The 25,448-nt window shown below is 45.3% G+C and overlaps 2 protein-coding genes across 4 annotated transcripts in view; both read left to right on the top strand.

The window, feature by feature from the left end:
- Positions 1–12,719, top strand: part of ACLY (ATP citrate lyase) — a 43,617-nt gene extending 30,898 nt beyond the window's left edge. For both annotated transcript variants that reach the window (XM_032320050.1, XM_032320049.1), the window contains 9 exons: positions 3,135–3,262; positions 3,865–3,958; positions 6,505–6,659; positions 7,977–8,127; positions 8,328–8,471; positions 9,635–9,748; positions 10,113–10,195; positions 10,721–10,797; positions 11,749–12,719. In XM_032320050.1, coding sequence (XP_032175941.1) covers positions 3,135–3,262; positions 3,865–3,958; positions 6,505–6,659; positions 7,977–8,127; positions 8,328–8,471; positions 9,635–9,748; positions 10,113–10,195; positions 10,721–10,797; positions 11,749–11,843 — 1,041 coding nt within the window. In that variant the 3' untranslated portion in view covers positions 11,844–12,719. The remainder of the gene's footprint in view (positions 1–3,134; positions 3,263–3,864; positions 3,959–6,504; positions 6,660–7,976; positions 8,128–8,327; positions 8,472–9,634; positions 9,749–10,112; positions 10,196–10,720; positions 10,798–11,748) is intronic.
- A 1,213-nt stretch (positions 12,720–13,932) lies between these two features.
- KLHL11 (kelch like family member 11) lies at positions 13,933–25,321 on the top strand. 2 transcript variants are annotated; one of them, XR_004280559.1, is made up of 3 exons: positions 13,933–14,552; positions 19,869–21,527; positions 23,432–25,321. XR_004280559.1 is itself a non-coding variant. In XM_032321165.1 (2 exons), the coding sequence occupies exons 1-2, from the start codon at positions 14,008–14,010 to the stop codon at positions 21,448–21,450; spliced, it is 2,127 nt and encodes a 708-aa protein (XP_032177056.1). In that variant the 5' UTR covers positions 13,933–14,007; the 3' UTR covers positions 21,451–25,321. The 2 variants fall into 2 exon arrangements, 1 of the variants encoding a protein (XP_032177056.1); XM_032321165.1 differs by having other exon boundaries at positions 19,869–25,321.
- The last annotated feature ends 127 nt before the right edge of the window (positions 25,322–25,448 follow it).

Raw genomic sequence — 25,448 nt, 5'->3', positions numbered from 1 at the left:
TTCCTGATTCCTACCCCCCTCATGGTGGCCGCATTTGTGCCCTCCTTTAAGCCAGCAGTTCTGTTTCTGCAGATTTACTCGAGGGGGTCTACGTGCGAAAATACTTCAAAGTGTGGGTGCAAGGATGCCCGTGATGTTGTTGTGGCAGAAAATGGAACAACCCAAATGCGGGTCAGAAGGTGATTTGTCATCACAACACAGACAGGCAGTTGAAAACCCAGCAGGCAGGAGAGCGAGGTGCAGCTTGACATGTTTAAAAGTTTAAGTTATATTAGATTAAAGAAACTGGATGTGGTAATGTGATTTTATATAATAATTATGTATGTTTTTTTTTTCCAAGTAAGTAAAAGGAGAGGAGCGGGTTACGGGATTGCGCCCATCCCTCAGGCATGGCCTCTGCTCTCACAGGCTAGAGTCAGGTCTTGGTGGATCTGTGTGACCAGGGCAAGTCCTTTGGCCTCTCTGTGCCTCAGCTTCCTGGGCTGTAAAATGGGCATGATTGAGGATTGTTGAGGGGCTCACATAAGAAAGTAATGGAAAGGGTCTGGCACCCATAGTCTTATTAGCAAATGCTCCTTTCCATTCTCCAGTTCACTGACTCCATGAAGCTCTTCCTTATTCTCTTTCTTCTTGACTGCTCTCCCCTCCGCGTCAGCAGCCAAAAATATTACGTCCCTCCCCCTGCACTGTTTCTCTTAACCAGCTCTGCATTACTAGCCCTCCACCTCGCCCCCTCCCCCCAGCTATGCTGAGGACATTTCCCAGCAGGGCAAGGACCTCGCTCTTCCGTTTCTGGCTGCGCGCCCATCATCACCCCAGGGATGAGACAGGTCCTCAAGGTGTTTTATTTTTGTCTTTCAATTAATTTAAAGATTAATTTATAGAATTTCAAGCATACACAAATGTAGTGGAGTACAGTGACTGCCCAGCTAATAAGGGATTTTTGACTTCTTAATTAGGTCACATGACCTTGCAGAACTTTCTCCCCTATAGAGGAGGTAAGATAGTTTTGCAACAAAATCTCCACCTGTAGGCAAGCAGAGATAGCTCATCAGGAAAACAGAATTAAGAACCGAGCAATGGGAGTAGAGACCAGAGGTATTTGTTAAGGGGGGCGTTTTTCAGAACTATGCTCCACAAAACACTGGTCCTGTAGCATGGGTCAACAAAACAAAACAAAAGCAAACCAAAGCAAACAGAAAGGGAGCTTCTACAAATTAAGAACTTGGAACTTAATCTTCCTTTTAAAAATGTTGGTTTTGAGGGGGCACCTGGGTGGCTTAATCAATTAAGCATCGACTCTTGATTTCAGTTCAGGTCATGATCTCAGTGTCAGGGGATCAAGCCCTGTGTTGGGCTCAACACTACTCAGCATGGACTCTGCTTGTCCCTCTCTCTCTGCTCCTCCTCTTCCCCCCCGTCAAATAAATAAATAAAATCTTTAAATTTATTTTGGTTTTAGTGTTGAGGAATCTCAGAGTTTAAGAGACTAGTTTGACTGCCTGGAACCCAGCATTTTCCATGAATTTGAGTACAGAGTCTCTTCTCCTTCCCACCCATCCACCTGTGCAGATCCGGTCCTATAAAGAACGCACCGGGAGCCTGTGCTTGAAAACTTGTGTTTTTCAAGCATTGCTAACAGAGCAAGGGTTCCTGACCTTTTAGACAGTTAAGGCCCCTTTGGTTCTATGTAGTGGGTAAGAACCCAGGGAGAAGCCACACTGCTTGGGTTCGGATGCTACCGCAGCCTCCCCGTGTGGCCTTGGGCAAGTTACGTCACCCCTGCGGCATTCTGTTTCCTTTCTCATTGGAAGCAGCCACGGCTACTGGGAGATGAAGTGAGTCAGGTGTGCGGACAGGGTCCGGATGTAGTGTTCCTCAAATAGCTTAGATGTTATTGTCATCACCCACCTCAACCCGCCCTGATCGGGGTTTTGTACCACATCTCGTATGCTTAACCTCATTTTCCCCACTGGGTGGCCAAAAAAGACATCGTTACCCTGTAGCTCTCCCCATGGGCTTTCTCTTCCCTAATGCTCCCCTCCTGTAGCCAGTCACCCCATGCCCTTGGATTTAGAGTTCATCTTACCGCATGCTCAAGTGGGAGGGGGCAGGTGCTAGTCGGCTCCAGGTGGTTGTTGCCATGTGGGAATAGAGACCTACAGACTTTTTATCTTTCGTATGTTTATTAAGATTTATGTACTTTATGGGGAGAGGGGCAGAGGGAGAGAGAGAATCTTAAACTGACTCCACACAGCACGGCCACGACCCTGAGATTACGACCTGAACTGAAACCAGGAGTCGGACGTCTGACTGACTAAACCCCCGGGCACCCCTACAATCTGACTTTTTAAAAAGAAGCTAGAAGGAGCTTCTTCTAGGGAGGCTCAGTCAGTTAGCCATCTACTCTTGGTTTCAGCTCAGGTCATGATCTCATGGTTATGGGATCGAGCCCTGAGGTGGGCTCTACACTGAGCAGAGAGTCTGAGATGGTCTCTCTCCTGTCCCTCTCGTGTCCCTCTACCCCTCCCCCGGCCGGTCTCTCTCTGTCTCTCTCTCAAATAAATAAATACTTTTTAAAAATAGATAAATCAGGAGGGGAGGTGGAGGGAGGGAAAAAAAAAATAAAAAAAAATAAAAAAAATAAAAATAGATAAATCAGGTGGTTAAGCATCTGCTTCAGCTCAGGTCATGATCCCAGGGTCCTGGGATCAAGCCCCCACATCGGGCTCCTTACTCGGTGGGGAACCTGCTTCTCCCTCTCCCTCTGCCAGCTGCTGCTCCCTCTGCTTGTGCTCTGTGTCAAATAAATAAATAAAATCTTAATTTTAAAAAAAACCCACCCCTCTGGCTGCCACAGGGAGATGGGCCGCCAGGCTTTGTGTCCTGGCTCCCCTACACAGTAGCTATGTGACCTCCAGGAAGCTTCGGTGCTTTGGTCTCTTGGTCTAGAGGTCGAGAGTCATTTGGCATACCTGTTGAGTAAGGCTGTGTGAGGCTTGAATGAAGTGATTCACATGGAACATTGAGCAGGGTCTGGCCTGCAGTGGGTACCGACGTTCCCAGGAGCCTTTTTTGTCCTCTCCTGCCAGGGTTTTACAAGCCCAGTAAAGCCTCTGCCCTTGGCCTTCCAGGTGCAGTTTGGCCATGCCGGAGCGTGTGCCAACCAGGCTTCAGAAACTGCAGTAGCCAAGAACCAGGCTTTGAAGGAGGCGGGAGTGTTTGTGCCCCCGAGCTTTGATGAACTTGGAGAAATCATCCAGTAAGTGGACTGTGGGGAGGATGCCAGCCTCCGGCTCTTTTTCCAGATACCCCGCGAGGATTGGAGCCTCTGTGACACAGAAGTGTCTGAAATTCCTGGTCCCTTTTAGGTGACGACTACAACTACAGATGGTCTGAAATCTTTTCTTTCTTTCCAGTTTTTGTTTTATTTTGTTTGTAGACCTGGCCATTCCAGGCCATTCAGACTGATATTAAAACATGCTCGATTTCTGAGCCTACCTACTTGGCTGTTCTGTAAATAAGAAATGAGCACAGAAACGGTTAGAGGTGTCACCTCTGATTGATAAACTGGTATTGGATAACCCATTGGATCTTCCCATTCCTCCCATTTTCCGTAGCCTCCAGATTCAGCTTTCTGTAAAGCTCTGCAGGGTTAGTGGGTGGGTCTTGGCCAGAACAAGTTTTCCTTCAGTTCTCAAGAACCCAGCTGGTGTAAGGCACTGCCAGGAAGCGGGGAGTGCAGAGCCAAAAAACCTGGCGTTTTGGCGTTGGGTGGAGGAGCATTCCTGGGATGGCTTAGCTGTGCCCAGAAACATAAAGTCCACATGGCTGTCTTCTTCCTCCCCTTTCCTCCCCTCCCAGGTCTGTGTACGAAGATCTTGTGGCCAAAGGAGTCATTGTCCCTGCCCAGGAGGTGCCGCCTCCAACCGTGCCAATGGACTACTCCTGGGCCAGGGTAGGTGCTGCGGATGCCTCTGAGGGTGGGTGAGGCAGGCTGGGAGGCCAACGGGGTGGGCTTTGAGTTGGCTTGGCTTGAATCCCTGGAAACCTGGTTGCCTTAGGGCAACCCTGTAAATCACTGCTCTGGCCTCCAGACCCTGTCTCCGAGGGCAGTTCTACTCGAAGGGCATCAGAAGAAACCTTGACGATTATTCTTGGATTCCAACCCCTCTTTATGAGCTGGAGCTTGTGAGCTAGCCCCTTCTGACCAATTCAGGGCCCAAGAGGGCGAAGGGCAGGGTGTCTGTCCCACCAGCCACGTGGCCTGGCCTGGAAACAGGCTGAAAAGAGACAACGTCCCCTAGAGTTGTTTACACTTGATCGAAGGGGCGTCAGGGTGAAGCAGAGAGTCTGCTCTGCCTGGTTGTCTCAGCCACAGAGATGAAAAGTAATATTCTTAAAACACAGGAACTCTCTGAAATCAGTTTTTAAAAGACCAGTAGGAAAAATGAGTAGGATGGGAGCGCCTGGGTGGCTCAGTGGGTTAAGCCGCTGCCTTCGGCTCAGGTCATGATCTCAGGGTCCTGGGATCGAGTCCCACATCGGGCTCTCTGCTTAGCAGGGAGCCTGCTTCCTCCTCTCTCTCTCTGCCTGCCTCTCTGCCTACTTGTGATCTCTCTCTGTCAAATAAATAAAATCTTAAAAAAAAAAAAAAAGAAAAATGAGTAGGAAATGGCCTTTCAACATGAAAAAATAAATGCTTAACCTCACTCATAAAAAGGAGCCAAAGCAAAAACTGTGATACCAGTTTGCCCCTTTTGGGTCAACAAAGAAAAAATTCTTTGATAATATGTTGTGTCTGTGTGGGTAGAGGGAGACTGGTGCATTTTTCTGTTAGTGGTGGGACTGGAACTGGGCACAACCCTTCTGAAAGGCAGCTGGGTAATATCAGATTCAAAAGTACTGGCCCTTGGGGCTCCTGGCTGTCTTGGTTGGTTAAATGTCTGCCTTCAGCTCAGGTCATGATCCCCGAGTCCTGGGATCAAGTCCCACAGCCTGCTTCTCCCTTTCCCTCTGCCCCTCCCTCCTGCTCGTGCGCTTGCTCTCTCTCTCTCAAATTAAGAAAATTAAAACTTAAAAAAAAATAAAAATAAAAAAGTGCTCACCCCTGGGGCACCTGGCTGGCTCAGTCAATGGAGCATGTGACTCTTGATCTTGGGGTCATGACTTCAAGCCCCTGTTGGGTGTGAAGATTACTATCAAAACAACAACGAATGCTCACACCTGATGGGACAGCGATTCCATATCGAGAAAGCTACTTCAGGGAAACGCTTATGCCTTCACACAACTGTGTTCAAGATTTTTCTAGTTAGGGCACCTGGGTGGCTCAGTTAAGCATCTGCTTTTGGCTCAGATCATGATCCCAGGGTTCTGGGATCGAATCCCTCATCAGACTCCCTGCTCAGCGGGGAGCCTGCCTCTCCCTCTCCCTCCGCTTGCTGTTCCCCCTGCTTATGTTTCCTCTCTCACTGTCTCTCTCTATCAAATAAATAAATCTGTAAAAAATTAAAAAAAAAAAAAGAATTTTCCAGTTAATGGTTATCAGCGGAAGAATGGCCCAAATTGTGGTTTTGTCATACGATGATGTGATACTTTATAGCAGCTAAAGAAATGAACTAGATATGTGTATGCACTAACTTTCATGGAGTTTGAGTTCATTGAGTAAATAAGAGTATTATGGGACAGTAGATCATGATTATGAGAAAAATGTATGTATACCAAAACAGTGTTTTGTATTCTCCATGTGTCTTCGTATATGGACAAAAGTAGAGAAAGAAAGGCCAGATAGGTGTCCATTAAACTGACAAACATTAAGGCGGAAAGGCGTTTTTAAATTAAAATCAATAGGGCCCTTTTCTGCAGTGCTTAGTACTGAGATTGCAGAGTGTGTGCTCGGGGCTCGGAACACACATATATTATTTAAAAATTCCAAGAAAAAAAACTCTTTTAATCTTAAAATTGATAGGGGACAATTGGAGAAATGAGTTGGTCTGAGGTAGAGTTGGCTTAGGTAGAGTTGGCAATGACGCCCCATTGTGCCCCAGCTCTGGAAGCCACGAGTTCAACCCAGTCCCTTTCCCTGGCTGAAGGACAGATTGAGGGGATCCCTTTTTCCCACAGCCACGTGCTGCCTCCTCCCATTTTGGTGGGGGGTTGGCAGCCGAATGTAGAATGTTAGAAACATTCCCCTTTAGAGACATTCTTGCATTTCTTAGCAAGAAACCCAAGGTGGCCTTGGGTTGGTTTCTGAGCTTCATTTCCTCTCCTTAGGACACATTTGTGGGGTGAAAAACGAACCTGTGGATGGGAGTTGTGGGTGCCCTGGGCATGGCACTCCTATTTTCTACAACCCAAATCAGATAATAAAAGGGCTTTTGTATTTCTTTCTTGGGATGAGTTGGTCTGAGGGTTGCTACTTGGCAGTCAGAATTTAAGACCTACCTGAGACATGAGTTCTGTGGTCACATTGTGCTGCTCGCCCCTTCCCCTCTCTCTGCTCAGGAGCTGGGCTTAATCCGCAAACCTGCCTCATTCATGACCAGCATCTGTGACGAGCGAGGACAGGAGCTCATCTACGCAGGCATGCCCATCACCGAGGTCTTCAAGGAAGAGATGGGCATTGGTGGGGTCCTTGGCCTCCTGTGGTTCCAGAGAAGGTGAGGTGTGCAGGGTCCTGCCATCTGTGACTCAGAGTTAAGGATTTTCCTCTGACCAGGGAGTGGGGGTGGGCAGCCTTGGGGAATATGTCCAGGATCAATCTTCATGGCCACAGATCAATTGCAAGGCCAGAGGAAAGAGATACCAGCTGTCCCTAGGTCTTCAAGGACAGAAGGGTCAGAAGTAGAAAGCAATGACCTCATCAGGGATCTTGGATCAGCCCCTGTCCTTGGTGCGTTTAAAGAAATGAGACAGAGTAAATGTAGGCCTCTTGAGAGAAAGGTCTGGATGGCTCTGGTAAGTCAGAGAGTACAGGCCCCACGGAGGTTCTAAACAGGCATGAAGTACCTCGTACTGGGTCCTCTCTTATCAGCCTGAGTGTTAGAAAAAATGGGTGTCTCTGCAACTCCCAAACTTAGCCCTCCCCTGGGCCTGACAGTGGGGGAAGGGGCCAGTGAGTACCTGATTCACAGAGTCCTGGTTTGGGGTGGCACTGGGCAAAAGGCCAGGTCAAAGTCTTGGTTTGTGTCATTCCCTAAGTTGCAGAGATGGATCTTGGTCCTGCTTTAGGCCCTTCCTGGGAGGAGGGCCTCAGTAACACCTGAGCGGGTTTCCCTGTCTGCTTTCGCATCCCCTGTCTCCAGACTGCATTCTTAATCAGATGGGGGGGTTGAACCCTGCAGACCGATGAGGCGTCCTCCCCTGGGAAGGGGGACAGTAGTCTCACTTCTCCCTCTGGCACATAGAGGGTTGCCACAAATACAGGTTACATTCTCTGACAGTAACTCAACGCTGAAAGCCACTGCCTAAAGAAGAATTTTCAAACCATGGCAACTAACTCTACTCCTGTTTTAAAAGCAGTATTTGCAGGGTGCCTGGGTGGCTTAGTCGGTTCAAAGCCTCTGCCTTCTGCTCAGATCATGATCCTGGGGTCCTGGGGTCCTGGGGTCCTGGGATCAAGACTGGCATTGGGTTCCCTGTTTAGCAGGGAGTCTGCTTCTTCCTCTCCCTCTGTCCCTCCCCCGACCCCATGCTTGTGCTTGGCGCTCTCTCTCAAATGAATTAACAAATACTGCTTTTAAAGATTTTTTTTTTTTTAATCAACAAGTTAGGAGATGCTCAAGAATCTGCATGTTTTGCCGTGGGATTGCAAGATACTGTATTAGATGTGGGTTGGGAAGTTACTAACCTCCTTGAACTTCCTGAGGGAGGACAGGAGCAAGTAGAAGCTTGGCTCTTCAGGTCAGTGTAGCTCCTGTTCAACTACTCGCCTCTGTTCTGACCCTCCTCTTAGTGGCCCTTTCCTCCCCCTCTAGGTTGCCCAAATATTCCTGCCAGTTCATTGAGATGTGTCTGATGGTGACAGCGGATCACGGGCCAGCTGTGTCTGGGGCTCACAACACCATCATCTGTGCTCGGGCTGGGAAGGACCTGGTTTCCAGCCTCACCTCGGGGCTGCTCACTATTGTGAGTACTGGCATCTTGGGAGGTGAGAACTGCAGGGGTCATGTGCCTTTGGCAACATGCACTTGGCCGCCATGGGGTCCCAGAAGGAGCCTCGAAGTGTCAGACCACATGGCAGGGCAGTTTGGGGCATGCCAGACTGGTCTGCGATGCTGAAGGAGGCTCTTCCAGCTCAGGGCAATGTGGGCTTGCTTGTCCTACAGGGGGACCGGTTTGGAGGTGCCCTGGATGCTGCTGCCAAGATGTTCAGTAAAGCCTTTGACAGTGGTATTATTCCCATGGAGTTTGTGAACAAGATGAAGAAGGAAGGAAAGCTGATCATGGGCATTGGTCACCGAGTGAAATCAGTAAGTTGTGACTCTTCTTAAGGACGAATCTGCAGGTGGATGGTGCCAGGACAGCATTGTTCTAGCTGGGAACACCCAGGCTCCTGACTCATAACCTGCACAGCTTTGGCTGTGTTGACAGATGTCAATGATAAGGCAGCTATTTTTCCATTATAATACAGAATGCCCTTAAACAGCTTTGCATGAGGATCAGGGACACTGTTCCTTTCTAAGGAACATTCCACCCAGCCTTTGCAGCCACAGTGACCTCCTCCCTTAGCAAAGAGACATGCTAGCTAAGTATGGACTCCAGAAAGGGAACAACCCAAAAGCTTGAATGTGGCAGCAGGGTTCCAACATTGTCTTCAAAAGAGGCCCAGCGCTGTGGACTGGAGCAGCGCCTTCTACTTGGGAGCCGGAGGTCACTTAGTATCGGGAGTCGGCTGATGCCTGAACTCTGATCAGTTATTGCTTAGCCTGGGTCTCTTAGTAGATGGTGTGGCCTCAAGCATGGGAAGTCCAGAGCTTTCCTTAAAATCGCAGGGGTGCTCTGCTGCCCCACACCAGTAAGTGCTTGCTAGTTGAAAAAAGAACTCTGCTGAACTTTGTCATAGCTTGAGGAGGCTGCTGACCGGTGGGCAGCATGGTTAGTGGCCAGAACCAAAGACTTTCAGTGGGAGAGTAGATGAGCCCTAGCCCCCTGCTGCTTAAATGGAGGCCGAGGCCTGTGGTGAATACAGATAACATCTCCAGGTCTCAGTTCCTTGTTGGTGACATAATAGACTTTAGAAACCATGTGGCACAGTGTCATCACCTGTGCCACATGGAATCCAACATGCGGGTCAGGTCCCTGAAACACACCTCCCAGTTGTAATACAGTCATTTGTGTTCGTCTGTGGCAGGAGCCCAGACATGTCTCTCTCTCTTTTATTTTTTTTAAAGATTTTATTTACTCATCTAACAGACAGAGATCACAAGTAGGCAGAGAGGCAGGCAGAGAGAGAGAGGAAGGGAAACAGGCTCCCCGCTGAGCAGAGAACCGACGCAGGGCTTGATCCCAGAACCCCAGGATCACGACCTGAAGGCAGAAGCATTAACCCACTGAGCCACCCAGGTGCCCCGAGACATGTCTCTTAATAGTGTTATTAGGGTAGGCTCCTCTGTAACTTTGGGTCACTTTCTAGATAAACAACCCAGACATGCGCGTGCAGATCCTCAAAGATTACGTCAAACAGCACTTCCCCGCCACCCCTCTGCTTGACTATGCTCTGGAAGTCGAGAAGATTACCACCTCAAAGGTAAAAGAGAAAATGTCCCTAATTCCCAAATCATAGACTGTCGGTGCATTACTTGGAGGGAAATAAGAGCCAGCCTACATTTTGTGTGCTGCCAAAAATCAAACCTGGTTTTCTGGGAAATTCTATTTCTGTTGCACTGCTAAGTTCAACAGATACGTATCCTGTTTCAGCGAGGTGTTGGGTTCTCTGCTAGACATTGGGAGTTAAACTGACACTTCCTCTCCTAACCAGCTGGGATGTTTTGGTGGGAGGTTTGTAAATTGTGGTCAGGATCTATAGTTAGGTTAGTAGTAGTAATTGTGGAAATTTTACAAAGAGAAAATGAGAAATAATGATAAGTGCTTTGACTTTTTTGTCTTCCCAGAAACCAAATCTTATCCTGAACGTAGACGGTTTCATCGGCGTTGCGTTTGTAGACATGCTTAGAAACTGTGGGTCCTTTACCCGGTGAGCTCTGCGGCCATTTTCTTCTTAACAATTACTGATGCTTGTTTCCTACCAGCTCTTTTTTTTTTTTTTTTTTTTTCTTTCCAGTTCTAAAAGCAGTGAATGCTCATTACAGAGAATACATTAGAAAATATGCCAGGCACCTGGGTGGTTCAGTAGGTTAAGGCCTCTGCCTTCGGCTCAGGTCATGATCCCAGGGTCCTGGGATCAAACCCCAGATCAGGCTCTCTGCTAGGCAGGGAGCCTGCTTCCCTGTCTTTCTCTGCCTGCCTCTCTGCCTACTTGTGATCTCTGTCTGTCAAATAAATAAAATCTTTACAAAAAAAAAGGAAAAAGAAAAAGAAGATATGGAGAGGCATAAAGAAAACAAAAATCATCTCTACTCTTACCACCCAGAGCACCCTTTCTTTGCTTTGAAACCAAAGAGAGCTAGTGTCTCCTTCTAGGGCAGAAGTTGTACTGCCTGTGGGGAGGAGGGCAGTCATGTGAGCCGTTTTAAAACCACAGGTTGATTGTGTGTTACAGGGAGGAAGCTGATGAATATATTGACATTGGAGCCCTCAATGGCATCTTTGTGCTGGGAAGGAGTATGGGCTTCATTGGTGAGTTGGTAGTTGTTGCTGTTCTTGAAAATTCAATTTTGGGGGGAAAAAAAAGAATTCAATTTAGGGGCACCTGGGTGGCTTAGTGGGTTAAGTGTCTGCCTTCAGCTCAGGTCATGATCCCAGGGTCCTTGGAATCCAAGCCTTCGTGGACTTCCTGCTCAACACAAAGTCTGCTTCTCCCTCTCCCTCTGCCCCGCCCGTGCTCTTGTGCCATGCTCGCCCTCTCTCTCTCTCTCTCTCTCTCTCTCTCTCTCTCGCTCACTCTCAAATAAATAAAATACCGGGGGTGGGGGGAAGGAGAAGAAGAAAAATTCAGTTTGGTTTCGTTCCCCCCATGGTTCAGCTATAACACTTACCTATGTGGCAAGTTTCTGTGAGTCATATTATCACCATCATTGTTCCTAATCCTTCCTTTCTTACTTTAACTTCCCCTATTCTTTGTTCCTTTGTTCTCGGACACGACTGACTGCTAGCCCAGGAAAACAGAATGAGACTAACTGCTAGCCCAGGAAAACAGAATGAAATCTAACCGTTGCCTTTTACTCAGGCTGCCATCCACTTATGCAGTGGATCTGGATTTACTTCCTCTTTTTTTTTTTTTTTTTTTTTTTTTGTATTAGGAAGATTTCTTGTCCTGGTCCTCTCCCCATTGCCAAACTTTTAACAGACTCAGCAACTCTTAATCAAAAGATGCCTGGGGCACCTGGGGGGCTCAGTCGTAGAGCGTCTGCCTTAGTCCCAGATCCTGATCCCAGGGTCCTGGGATCCAGCCCAGAATCGGGTTCTCTGCTCGTTGGGAAGCCTGCTTCTCCCTCTCCCACTACCACTCCCTCTGTTTGTGTTCCCTCTCTCACTGTGTGTGTCTCTCTCTCTCTCTCTCTCTGTTGAATAAATAAATAAATAAATCTTCAAAGAAAAAAAAAAAGATGCCTTTGCTCCATATTTCAGGACACTATCTCGATCAGAAGAGGCTGAAGCAGGGGCTCTATCGTCACCCGTGGGATGATATTTCATATGTTCTTCCGGAACACATGAGCATGTAATGAACCAGGAACCCTGTTGCAGTAAAGTGAAGACAAGAACTCCTCCCCTGGGAAACAAACAATGTGCAGACAGCTGGCACGGGAGCTTGCTCTAGGATGGGCCTGGAATGTAAACAGCCACGGTGTACAGGCACCGAAGACAGCCACAGGCTAACACTGTTCAGTCCACACAAAGAAGCTTAGTATTTTTTTTATAAGCATAGAAATAAAAACCAAGCCAATAAATTGTGACTTTTGCTCTGCTACATGCTGTATTTATTACATGGAAGCATCTAAGCACTGTGTAAGGATCGTGTAAGGTGTTATGATGTTGCTTTCTTTTTTCCATTAGCTAAAAAAAAAAATTTACCCCCCTTGGAGGAAGGGAATGAAACTTTTAAGACATCAAGACACCGTCAGTTGAAAGCATCCCTAATGTCTTATTTTTTCACTTCCCTTTCTTCCTCATATAACCCGAAGAGCATTGTGTTAATCTGATTTTTAAAGATCTTTTTATGTGTTACGTGTTAAGGGTTTGTTTGGTATCTCACTGAAATGTACATAAGTAAACCAAACTCTGCTTATGTCAGCGGGATGGGACCATTGCATCCTTAGCCATTGTCAAAAAATACATGGAGTCGTAATTTAAAATGTAAAGTTGTAACATACGTATGTTTAAAACAAATGCAAAGCAAAAAGCTGTGAAATGTCTTGTGTCTTTCGTTCTCTGTATTTATGCAGTTGTTTTATGGGTCTGTTACTGAAGTGTGGGTTCAAGGACTCATCTCCAGCCCGTTGGCATCTGTAATCCACCAAGATTCTGGCAGCTGCCACCTCTGTCTCTTATCTGTATTATCAGTTTGGTTTCAATAAACTATCAGTAACAATGAAGACACACTACTGCCTCGTGTCCTCCATATCCTTTCTTCTGTATTCCTTTGAACTCTACAGTTTTCTACATGTCATTTTAAAAAATGTTCATCCAGGGGCGCCTAGGTGGTTCAGTGGGTTAAAGCCTCTGCCTTCGGCTCAGGTCATGATCCCAGAGTCCTGGGATCGAGCCCCGCATCGGACTCTCTGCTCGGCAGGGAGCCTGCTTCCACCTCTCTCTCTGCCTGCCTCTGCCTACTTGTGATCTCTCCCTCTCTCTGTCAAATAAATAAAATAAGAATGTTCATCCACCTCTTCATACACACAGAAAGAACGAACTAATCAAAACATTAGCTTCAAAGAAAACCCCTTAAGGGGGTTCCTGGCTGACTCAGTGGAGCATGGGACTTAATCTCAGGGTTGTCAGTTCAAACCCAGGTGTAGAAATTACTAAAAAATAAAAATAAAAAAGAATATGAAATTTAAAAACAAAACAAAACAAAAACCCTATCTTCTCCCTTAAATCTGTACCTCTCCCTTTCTCAGTGAAGAGTAACCAAAGCTCTTCCCAGATACTCAAGGCAAAGGGAGTCATCCTTTCCTCCACTTCTCTGGTTGCCACCTCCTATGGGTTTATCCTTTCATTATCACTGATCCATCCATATCTGGTCTAACTAGTGCCCCCGTAGTGCCACCTTTTCATTATTTCGTGATATCTTAAAACACTCATCTGATTGAGCCACTCCCTTGCTTAACCCCTGAAGTGGCTTCTATTCATCTTTTTAACAAGATGTATGCCAGAGTAATGATGGATTACTTACGTAAAACACAAATCATTTCATTTAATCCGCACAGCCATCTCCCAACACAGATACTATCCCATTTTTATAGAAGATAAATTGGTTCAGAGATACTAAGTAACTTGCTCACCCTCATCTGCTTAGCTCGGTAACGTTTACTCCAAATTCATTTTAAATTTTAAAGTAGAAGTCCACTGTCGCCACCCGAGACACTAACCACGGCTTGATGATCGAGGGTGGCTTTTGGTACATAATGACCACGAAGAGCATGCCACTCTAAGGGGCAGGAAACGAGCCACCCTCCCACTGAGACTCGCGTGTAGGATGTCGGGGGAGCAGCACCGTTGAGCCCTCTCCAAGGTGGGACGGCTCCCGGCGGGCGCGGCCGCGCGTGCGCACACCAGGGGCGCCCGGCTCCGCCCCGCGCCCACTATTTATTCCCAGAATCCCTCTGTGTCGCACCAGAACGGCTGGATCGTTCCGAGACTGCGGAGGTCGGGCGCGGCGGCGTCAAGATGGCGGCGGCGGCGGTGGCTGCGGCCGCAGCGGCCGCAGCAGCCGCATCTCTTCAGGTGCTGGAGATGGAGAGCATGGAGACGGCCGCCGCCGGTTCGGCAGGGCTGGCCGCCGAAGTCCGAGGCAGCGGCACGGTGGACTTCGGGTCTGGGCCTGGCATATCTGCAATGGAGGCGAGCGGGGGCGATCCGGGCCCGGAGGCCGAGGATTTCGAGTGCAGCTCTCACTGCTCGGAGCTATCTTGGAGGCAGAACGAGCAGAGGCGCCAGGGCCTCTTCTGCGACATTACCTTGTGCTTCGGCGGCGCGGGAGGCCGCGAGTTCCGGGCTCACCGCTCGGTGCTGGCCGCTGCCACTGAGTACTTCACGCCCCTCCTCTCGGGCCAGTTCTCGGAGTCCCGCTCGGGCCGGGTGGAGATGCGCAAGTGGAGCTCCGAGCCCGGGCCCGAGCCCGACACGGTGGAAGCCGTTATCGAATACATGTACACCGGGCGCATCCGCGTCAGCACGGGCAGTGTGCACGAGGTGCTGGAGTTGGCCGACAGGTAGGCGGGATGCGGAGGGCCTCGCGCGGGGAGGTGGAGATGTCCCCCACCTCAGGGTCGCATCCAGGGAGGGGACGGGGGAGGCAGTGCCTACGGGTTTCGACCGGAGGGAGCCCCGAGGAAATGCATTTGTTTGGTACTTATTGAGCGCCAGCTGTGTACTGTTGGATAGCCGCTGCACTGGGTACTGAGGATGCAGCGGCCGGTCTGACGAGGGCGCCCTGCTCTTAGGGAGCTCAGATTCCAGGTGGAGGGACAAAGGCAATGGAAAAGAAAGTCTGCGTGTGATCAGTGCTGTGTTGACATTTTAAAAGGATGAAAGGATAAGTGCTTGGGTTGAGGAAAGACCTTTCTGAGGAGGTGACATTAAAACCGACCTCCAAATGGCAAGAAAGCCCTACCGTGCAAAGATGGGAAATGGACATTCCAGGCAGATAGCGCAAAGGCCTTCTGGTAGGACCCGGTTTGGCTTAAAGAACTAAAGGAAATATCCAGCGGAGCTGGATCTAGTCTGTGAAGGGTGTGTGAAACCCATTGAAATAAGAAGCTTGATTTTTTTTACTGGGCGATGGGAAGCTGGGTGAAGAAATCTCCTGATTTAATTATTATAAAGGCCGATTCTGCTACTGTGAGAAATGGATTGTGAGGGGTAGGAATGGATGTTTCAGAGAATGGTTAGGAGGCAGGTGAATGCCATTTTTAGAGTTGTGGAGGAGTCTGTTTTGGCAGTATTGTGTTACAGGTACATTATTTTAACAAGTACCTAGTGAGTGCCTGTTATGCATCAGATCAGACACTGGGTTCTCCGGTGCTGGAAATGCAGTGGTGAACAAAACAGACAAAAGCCCCTTTCCTCGCTGCACTTACCTTAGGAGATGGACAACAAGTAAGTAAAGTAGATAGCAGGGGACACCTGGGTGGCTCAGTGGGTTGAGCCTCTGCCTACCGCTCAGGTCATGATCCCAGGGTCCTGGGATTGAGCCCCATCAGGCTCTCTGCTCAGCAGGGAACCTGCTTCCTCCTCTCTCTCTCTGCTTGCCTGTCTGCCTACTTGTGATTTCTGTCTGTCAAATAAATAAATAAAATCTAAAAAAAAAAAATAATAAAGTAGATAGCATGTCAGATGATTGTTACAGCTTTGATGAAAAGTACAGCATGGTAAGGGCATATAGAAAGTGCTGGTTTGGGCGCCTGGGTGGCTCAGTGGGTTAAGCCGCTGCCTTTGGCTCAGGTCATGATCTCAGGGTCCTGGGATCGAGTCCCGCATCGGGCTCTCTGCTCAGCAGGGAGCCTGCTTCCCTCTCTCTCTCTGCCTACCTCTCTGCCTCCTTGTGATCTCTGCCTATCAAATAAATAAATAAATAATATTTAAAAAAAAAAAAAAAAAAAAAAGAAAGTGCTGGTTTAGGGGCACCTGGGTGGCTCAGTGGGTTAAGCCTCTGCCTTTGGCTCAGGTCATGGTCTCCGGGTCCTGGAATCGAGCCCCACATTGGGCCTTTGCTCGGTGGGGAGCCGGCTTCCCCCCTCTCTCTGCCTGCCTCTCTGCCTACTTGTGATCTCTGTCAAATAAATAAATAAAATCTTAAAAAAAAAAAGAAAGAAAGAAAGTGCTGGTGGAGAGGAGCTGTGTTTTTTAATACATAGAGAATGCCTAATGAAGAAGGCATTTTGCAAAGAACCGAAGGGGGTGAGGTGAAGAGTGTTTTAGGTAGGGAACAGAGGTTGGAAAGGCCATGAAGTGGAGCTTATCTGGATGTTAGAGAATAGCAGGCCAGTGTGGCTCCATCAAATGGATGCAGGTGCAGAGGCGTGGGAGAGGCCCCTCAGGGTGGTGATGGGGATGGATCTAGTTTCCATGGAGCTTGGGTTCCAGAGGGCTTGCAGCTTGTGAAAGGAGTTCTTACTCTGAATGAGTAGGAGATGGGAAGGTTTGGGGGCAAAGGAATGATGCAGTCTGATTTGAAGAATTTTGCTTTGGGGACAGCAGAACAATGCAGTCTGATTTGAAGAATCTGCCGTGTTGAAAAAAGGATGGGGTTCCTGGGGTAGAAGCAGAGAGATTAGGAGGTTGGGATGGTGGTAGAGGCTTGGGTCAAAGAGAAGTAAAGGTGATTAGCGCTTCAATTCCAGATACGTTTTGAAGGTAGAAGGGACCATTTGCTGATGTGTTTGATGTAGAGTATAAGGGAAAAGACTGCTAGTTTTTTTGATCCAAGCAATTGGTAAGATAGGGTTATTTATTTATTTATTTATTTAAACGTGGAAGAGTGTTGGAAAGCAGGTTTGGGAGGAAGATGAGGAGTTTGGTTTTGGCCCAGGGAATGTCTGAGGAGGCAGGTGGATGGATATAAGAACATTTGGAGCTAGGGATTGGGAGGAATATGGCATATAGATGGTAATTAAAGCCATGGAACTGGATGTAATTACTTAGGAAGAGAGTGTAGACAAAGAAGGGGCAAGACTGAGTCCTGGCAGCCGCCTGGGTGGCTCAGTGGGTTAAGCCTCTGCCTTTGACTCAGGTCATGATCCCAGGGTCCTGGGATGTCGGGCTCTCTGCTCAGCAGGGAGCCTGCTTCCCCCTCTCTCTCTGCCTGCCTCCTTGCCTACTTGTGATCTCTGTCTCTGTCAAATAAATAAATAAAATCTTAAAAAAAAAAAAAAAAAAAGATCGCATCCTGGGGTTCCAAAATGTTAAGGAACCAGCAGAGGAGATAGGTCTTACAGAGTGTAGAGGAGAGAGTAGCCTGAGCATGTCACCTCTGTCAACCATAATAGATTGTTGGATTTGGCAATAAGAGAGGTCCTTGATCGCATTAACAAGAGCCTATAAAGAGGGTCAGAATAATGATAACACGTGGAAATATTTGGGGAAGAGTCAGGGGAGGTCTCCCCCCCGCCCAAGATAGGAGATATTTGAGCTTGTTTGTGTGCTTTAAAAAAAAAAAAAATCAGAAGAAGAGGAGAAATTGATGTTATAGAATTGGAGGAATAATTGCAGGAGCAAAGCCCTTAAAACCAGGAAGGGGACAGAACCCGTATTTAAAATGGAAAAGTTGGACTGGGAATGCAGAGTTATAGGATAGACCTGCAGGCAGATTGGGTGGTGGGGAGATGGAGTTTCTGCCTGACTTCTTCTGTTTTCTCAAAGCCCAGGGTTGGGTCATTCATTAGAGGGTGAGGAAGGATGGGGGCAGGTATAGATATGAGAGAGGGAGGTTTGTTGAATGAAAATGGGTAGATAAGGGTCATTGGAATCACTCAAGCTATGTTTGTGTCTGTTGTGTGGGCTTATTTTTCAAATTTGCCCCTGCTTTATAGGGGAATTGGAGGTGAGGAGAGAACGCCCCAGGCAGTTTACCTAAAACTCTTAAAATTCTCTCCATCTGCTTTAGCAGCTGCCTGCTGTTAGACAGTGTTCTAAGTATCTTGCAACCATCACATCTAATCTTACCCATCATCTCTGAGGCAACATTCCTGTCCCTACCACCCATATACTGTTGATCATACCTTCCTTCAAGGGTTCTTTCAAGGAAATAACAGGAAGTATCCAGCACACTGCCCAGAACATGGCACATGCCTAGTATATGCTACCTGTTGTTTTTTTTTTTTAAGATTTTATTTATTTATTTGACAGGCAGAGATCACAAGTGGGCAGAGAGGCAGGCAGAGAGAGGTGGGGGAAGCAGGCTCCCTGCTGAGCAGAGAGCCCGATGCGGGGCTCCATCCCAGGACCCTGAGATCATGACCCGAGCTGAAGGCAGAGGCTTTAACCCACTGAACCACCCAGGCGCCCCACTACCTGTTGTTTTCATAGAGCGGTGTTTCCAAACACCCTGTGCAAGAGAGTATGTGTCAGTGAATTTAGGTGAGCAGACAGCTCCTCCTCAGCTGCACGCCAAACCACTTTCATACCTTTGTTACTGGTGTTTGAGTTTGCCTTGCCACTCCTCCACCCCCCACCCCCTGCTTTTTCTGAAAGGCCACACCCTCCCAGCACCACCCCCAACCCCCATTGGCAGCTGCCCAGGAAGAAAACTGAGTAAGAGAAAAATTAAAATCTCTGACAGGAGGCTTCCACTGCTGTTCCTTCTGATATTTGAGCAGACATAGCCCCCAGAAGCCACAGCTCCTGTACCACTTAGTCAAGGCCTAATAAAGTATCTTCCCTGAGACCCTGCCTCATTGAAGAAAAGGCAGGTGATTGACCAGGGATTAGGACAGGAATGGCATAGACAAATTGGGATTGGGATTTGTACTTTTGCCAATAAAAATAAAGCGTGGGACTATTGCATTTTATTTTTTATTAAGTTTTTTATTTTAGGGGTGCCTGGGTGGCTCAGTCATTAAGTGTCTGCCTTCAACTCAGGTCTGGGGGTCGGGGATTGAGCCCCACATCAGGCTCCCAGCTCAATGGGAAGTCTGCTCTCCCCCCTTCTTGTGTTCCCTCCCTCACTGTCTCTCTCTGTCAAATAAATAAATAAAATCTTTATAAAATAAAAATTTTTTAAATTTTAATTCCAGTATAGTTAAATACAGTGTTTTATTAGTTTCAAGTGTACAGCAGTAATTCAGCAATTCTGTACGTTACCCAGGGCTCACCATGATTACTGCACTCCCCAATCCCCCATCATCCATTTCAACCTCCTCCTTCCCTTTGGTAACCATCTGTTTGTTTGGTTTTTTTTAAGATTTTATTTATTTATTTGACAGAGAGAGACACAGTGGGAGGGAACACAAGCAGGGAGAGTGGGGGGAAAAGCAGGCTTCCTGCTGAGCAGGGAGCCCCACGCGGGGCTCCATCCCAGGATCCTGGGATCCTGGGATCATGACCTGAGCTGAAGGCAGATGCTTAATGACCGAGCCACTCTGTGCCCCACCATCAGTTCTCTATAGTTAAGGAGTCTGTTTCTTGGTTTCTCTCTCTCTGCATGTTTGTTTTGTTTCTCAAGTCCCACATATGAGTGAAATTGTATATATATATTTTTTTCTGTTGTACTTTATCAAAGGATATGTTCCAGGAAACCTTACATTATGAAGAAATCTCCACTGTGTGTGTGTTGTATGTATCATGTATAATTATATATAAACTATATAATACAAATAATTTAAAGTATATCCTACATAGAGATGACTTTATGCTTTTAAATATACTTTTCAGCATAATCCTTTTTTAATTTGGGGAGCTTTGCCTTTTTTTCAGATGTTGGGCGTAAAGTGAGATAAAGCTTACCATTTTAATTTGTATAATTCAGATGTTCTTAAAATGCAACCACAAAAAATATGCACATTTGAAAATTTCTTTTTCTTGATTTTTAGGTTCCTTTTAATTCGTTTAAAAGAATTTTGTGGAGAATTTCTCAAGAAAAAACTTCATCTCTCCAATTGTGTGGCCATTCATAGCTTAGCTCACATGTATACCTTGAGCCAACTTGCTCTGAAAGCTGCCGATATGATACGGAGAAATTTCCACAAAGTCATTCAGGATGAAGAGTTTTATACTTTACCTTTCCATCTCATCCGAGACTGGCTGTCAGACTTGGAAATTACGGTGGATTCCGAGGAGGTTCTCTTTGAAACAGTTCTGAAGTGGGTTCAGAGAAATGCAGAAGAGAGAGAAAGATACTTTGAAGAACTTTTTAAGTTGCTGAGATTGTCCCAGATGAAACCTACTTACCTTACTCGGCATGTCAAACCAGAGAGGCTGGTGGCCAATAATGAAGTTTGCGTCAAGTTAGTGGCCGATGCAGTAGAGAGGCATGCTCTGAGGGCTGAAAACATACAATCTGGCACCTTCCAGCACCCCGCCTCTCATGTCTCATTATTACCTCGCTATGGGCAAAATATGGACGTGATCATGGTTATTGGAGGCGTGTCAGAAGGAGGGGATTATTTAAGTGAATGTGTGGGATATTTTGTCGATGAGGACAGATGGGTAAACCTGCCCCATATTCATAATCACCTTGATGGACATGCTGTTGCAGTAACAGAGTCCTATGTGTATGTTGCTGGATCAATGGAGCCAGGGTTTGCTAAAACTGTGGAAAGATACAACCCAAATTTGAATACATGGGAACATGTTTGTAGTCTGATGACAAGGAAGCATTCTTTTGGGTTAACAGAAGTCAAAGGGAAGCTCTACAGCATTGGAGGACATGGCAACTTTAGTCCTGGCTTTAAAGATGTGACTGTTTATAATCCCGAGCTAGATAAATGGCACAACTTGGAGTCCGCACCAAAGATTCTTCGAGATGTCAAAGCGCTAGCCATTGAAGATCGGTTTGTATACATCGCTGCCCGCACTCCTGTGGACCGGGACACGGAAGATGGACTAAAAGCTGTAATTACATGCTATGATACAGAGACTCGACAGTGGCAAGATGTGGAATCTTTGCCACTTATTGACAATTACTGTTTTTTCCAAATGTCTGTGGTCAATTCAAACTTTTATCAGACAGCATCATGCTGTCCTAAGAGTTATTCTTTAGAAAATGAAGAGGCAGTAAGAAAAATTGCCAGTCAAGTTTCCGATGAGATACTTGAAAGCTTACCTCCAGAAGTCCTAAGCATCGAAGGAGCAGCCATCTGCTACTACAAAGATGACGTTTTCATTATCGGAGGCTGGAAAAACAGTGATGATATTGACAAACAGTATCGGAAGGAAGCCTATCGATACTGTGCGGAAAGAAAGCGGTGGATGCTTCTTCCTCCCATGCCACAGCCACGTTGTAGAGCCACGGCTTGCCACATAAGAATCCCATACCGGTACTTGCATGGAACACAGAGATATCCTATGCCTCAAAACTTAATGTGGCAGAAGGACCGGATCAGACAGATGCAAGAAATACATCGGCATGCCCTAAACATGCGACGAGTGCCGAGCTCTCAGATCGAATGCTAGATTCTCTAAAAGGTGCAGCTTGAAACAGTTGTACCTGTTTCGTGAGGCTGAGGAGACCCAGACTGTTACTTGAAAAAGTATGTCGATAACTTATTTTCTACCTAAACTGATTATTGCCCCATATAAAGGAAATATAGTTAAAAAACTGAAGAATGGGAAACCCGATTTAGTATATGGTAACGTTTGTTGGTTTGTAGTCTTTTTCTGTCTTTGGTTTGTGTGGGATGTGCTAGCTAAATGAGATCTTACTAATGACAAGTGGAAAAACCAGGGATAATCACTTGGCTGTTTTTTTGCCAACAAGTTAAAACTCTTTTGTCTTAGGGACTTACTGTTTTGAACATGCTTTAAGCAACAGTTTATTTGCACATTTACTTTGATATTCCTTTTGATTTTTTTCCTGAATGGCTGGTTTTGAAAAGGGCAGATTTTATGCATTGAGCCCTCATCTGCAGGAGGTGTGTGCAATAGTAAGACTGAGATTTGAAGGGAAAAGCACAATATTTCAGCAAGATGATTGCAGAATATTTGCATTGGTATTTCATTGTATGTGTTTATCTAGAAATTCTGTTGTTTCTTTCTAGAAGAGATGACTGATGAAAAATTTGTGATTGGCTCATTATTTTTTGAATATTTTTCTTCAGCATCTGTTACAGACTTGGAGCCATTGCTCTGAGATGATGGTAGTTGACAAGAGTATTGATCTTTAGCTGATTGGTTTAATACAGAGGAAGTTATATATGTGAAATTTGTTTCTTTAGAAAGAAAAGTAGTGTTCGCATAGACTGAGCAATGAAAGGCATTAAAACATTTAAACACTTTCTTCAGGAGTTGCAGGCTTATTTGAGGATAAATTACTGAGTGTAAATAATGCCTATGACAATCGACACTTAATGCCTTCAATTTTAAATTTTGCTCTAATGTATATTGTATAGAATCCTCATTCCTTTCTAAAAGAAATGTTTTCCAAAATGGGAAGGAAGTGACAATTTAGAGAAATTGGTTAAAGAGAAGCCTTATTGTTTCTCAGCCCTGGTTGTTCTATTTTATCCAGTTGCCCTAGACTTTTATGGGAACTTTGACCCTGGAATACCAAATTTAGGTACACAACTATGGCTCTTAAAAATGTATTGCTTTAGTTACCTTTTATTTATTTTATGCATTTTTCGATTCTCGAATGCACTCCAAAGCTTTATACAAATTAGTACTCGGTTAGCTTAGAGGACTCTTGCCCTAATGTGTTGCAAAAGGGGTCCATTTTATGTTTCTTGTTTCTTTCAGAATGTCTGTCTCCTTAGACATTCCAGAATGCGGTTCTAGAAGTACTGAATTCCAAGTGAAGTGATTTTTTTCCCCTAGTCCGTTATAATTAACCTCCTTATTGTATCAAATATCAAAAAAAGCACAACCAGAAATTTTGGCTCTCAGTTTGCTGCAAGACTTTTAATATTTAGCCCTTGAATTAGTATTCCTGCCTAGGACAGTTTGTCAATAAATATATTGGAAATCCGCTTTAAAACCATTTCATTTCCATTGGAGTGGGGTAGTAAACTTCCAAGTCCTATTTCTGTATGAAGATATATTATCCTATGCCACATCTACCATCTTACCAATTTCCATTTGTAGTTATTTTGAAAAAAGCCATTTCTGAGAAGTGCTAATTCTGAGTTGAGAGAGGTCTGTGCAAATGAGACAGAGAAGCTCACTGAGTGATGTTCTCCTGATAGACTGTGGTAGCTAGTGCTTCCTTTTCTTGGTGGTGGTGAAATAATTTAGTAGCTCACTACAGTGGCAGTTTCTCTCTAAAAGGTGTGATTTAAGATTTTTGGATCTTATCTCAGAGTTGTCTTCTGAGACATTGTTACCAAGTTATTTGGGGGGTGGTCTTTCTTCAGGGGATGTGACAAGTTTTAACTCCTCTAAGATTTAGGTATAATCTGGTTTTGAACACTTGATTGAAACTGTTGTTTTTTTAACTCAGCAGGCTGCCTAGGCCATGGCTGAAAAGAAGGGGTAAGTCCTTCCTTGCATGATGTGTGCAGGTTTTCCTGACGACTGGATTTCTAATTTTCATATTTGAATTCACATGTGTGACTTCACATCAATAACTTGTGTTTCTGAAATATCCTAACTAACTTGTTAATAAGGAAGGAAACCAGATTTGCTTAAATCTGTTCAAGGCTGACATTCTGAAATCTAAACTGGAAATAACTTCCAGAGTATTTAGAAAGGTTCTGACTATGATCACAAGCCTAAAATGGCTCTTGGGGAAAGAAGTTTCCTTTTTGATGAGAACTTAAAAGAATGCGTTTGGTATTTTAAGCAGTTAAAAATATAGGTTTAAAAAGGACAGCTTAACACATATTCAGCAGACCTTGTGTGCTTGTTGTTGCTTTTGTTTTTGTTTTGTGGAAAGAAAAAAGAGGAATTGATTATACCAAAAAGTAATATTTATATATAATTTTGAGTGCTACTTCTGTCTTAGAATGGATATTCCTTAACTATACCTACCCCACCATGGTTTTAAGAAAACAAATCTGTGGTATCTATTGAGAATGTCAGTCGTGAGCTTAGTGTTTAAGTAATACCTCTCACTTGCAGTTTGCATGATTAGTCTTGTATATCTTGATATCCAACTTTGCTTTTGCTGTGCCAATTCAAAAATATTTTGCTAACAAATCTTAATTCATTGACTTCATGATGAAGTTTTGTTTTGGTCACTCAGTTTTATATAGTATTGTTGGGACCAAAAACTTTTAAAATATTGACTTTCATATATATAGAGAGAGAAAACAGAGGTTTGAAGCTGGAAAGATAGTGTTTATCAAAGATTTGTGTGCTTTTGTTTTTTAAACTCTTCAGGCTGCTGGTAAGGCGGTTTCGAGGGTACACTCTTTTCCTCTTTGTTTCTTGACTAGTGTAGCATGTGCGATGTTTTAAATACTTCATTCTCTGCTTCATATTGTTCTAATAAGACACTATTCTTGTAGGTAGACAAGCTAAATTGTATTATTTTAGTTACTTGGCCTAACAAGCATAACTAAAGGGACTTTTTTTTGTACTTTCATCTAATTAAGCTTAAATAAAAAGGGCATGTTGGCCACACTTCCTGTCTTTTGAAAGTCCACAGAATTGTGAAGCAAGTCCTCTGCCTTCACTAGAAAAATAGGGTATTTATAGGTTGCCATTTAACTGTAGAATATTTGAGAAGCAGTTCAGTCTCTCCTTTAATTTTCAAACATTGTGGCACAGTCCACTCCAGTTTGTCGCTTTCTTGAGAATAGTCCATTTTTGTTGCTGTTATAATGCCTATATTATAACGTGTTCTGGTCATTGGAAACAAAACAGCTCATAGTTGAGTGAGTAATACAATAACAGTAACATAATGTAGTAGTCATCTTGCTTCAAGGAATTTAATTAGATAGCCAAATAACGGCTTTGTTGATTACCTTGGTAGGGCTTTTGTCTTACTCTCTGAGCATCACTACGAATGTCTGACATTGAAGCACATACAGTAGAGCACTTGTTGTGAACTTAATCCTCCTGCATAATAATGCACTTGTGAAAAATTACGCTTGCTTGATGTTTGAAGATTACCATCCATGTGCTAGGGCTCATTGAGTTATTTGTAAAATACATCCTTAGTTCAAGTTGGTACACCGTGAGTATTTTGGGCTATCGGTATCCAAGCCCCTTCTCTACTGAAAATATAATCTTGGCTCTCTCCCTTTAAGTCAGAGGAGATGTAGAATTTAGGACGCTTTGAGACATATTGTAAAATAGCTTGTTTTATGTTCCTAAAGCTATCTTGTTCTGTGTTGAAGCTATTAATTGTCTCAATGTAAGTTTTAAATAAACATATTTCTTTAAAGCTGGTTTGCACTGTGTGATTTTTCTTTTTTAATGCTGCACCGTTGGTTGTAAATGCTTTCTCCCTTCCCTCTTACTCCCTCGTTCATCCAACCCTTGGCTCCCTTAAGTTGAACATTTTCAAGTAC

This window comes from Mustela erminea, chromosome 18, assembly GCF_009829155.1.
Source record: "Mustela erminea isolate mMusErm1 chromosome 18, mMusErm1.Pri, whole genome shotgun sequence".
Classification (NCBI taxonomy): domain Eukaryota; kingdom Metazoa; phylum Chordata; class Mammalia; order Carnivora; family Mustelidae; genus Mustela; species Mustela erminea.
The sequence above is the reverse complement of the archived record's forward strand: the minus strand, read 5'-3'. Positions and strand labels throughout refer to the sequence as shown.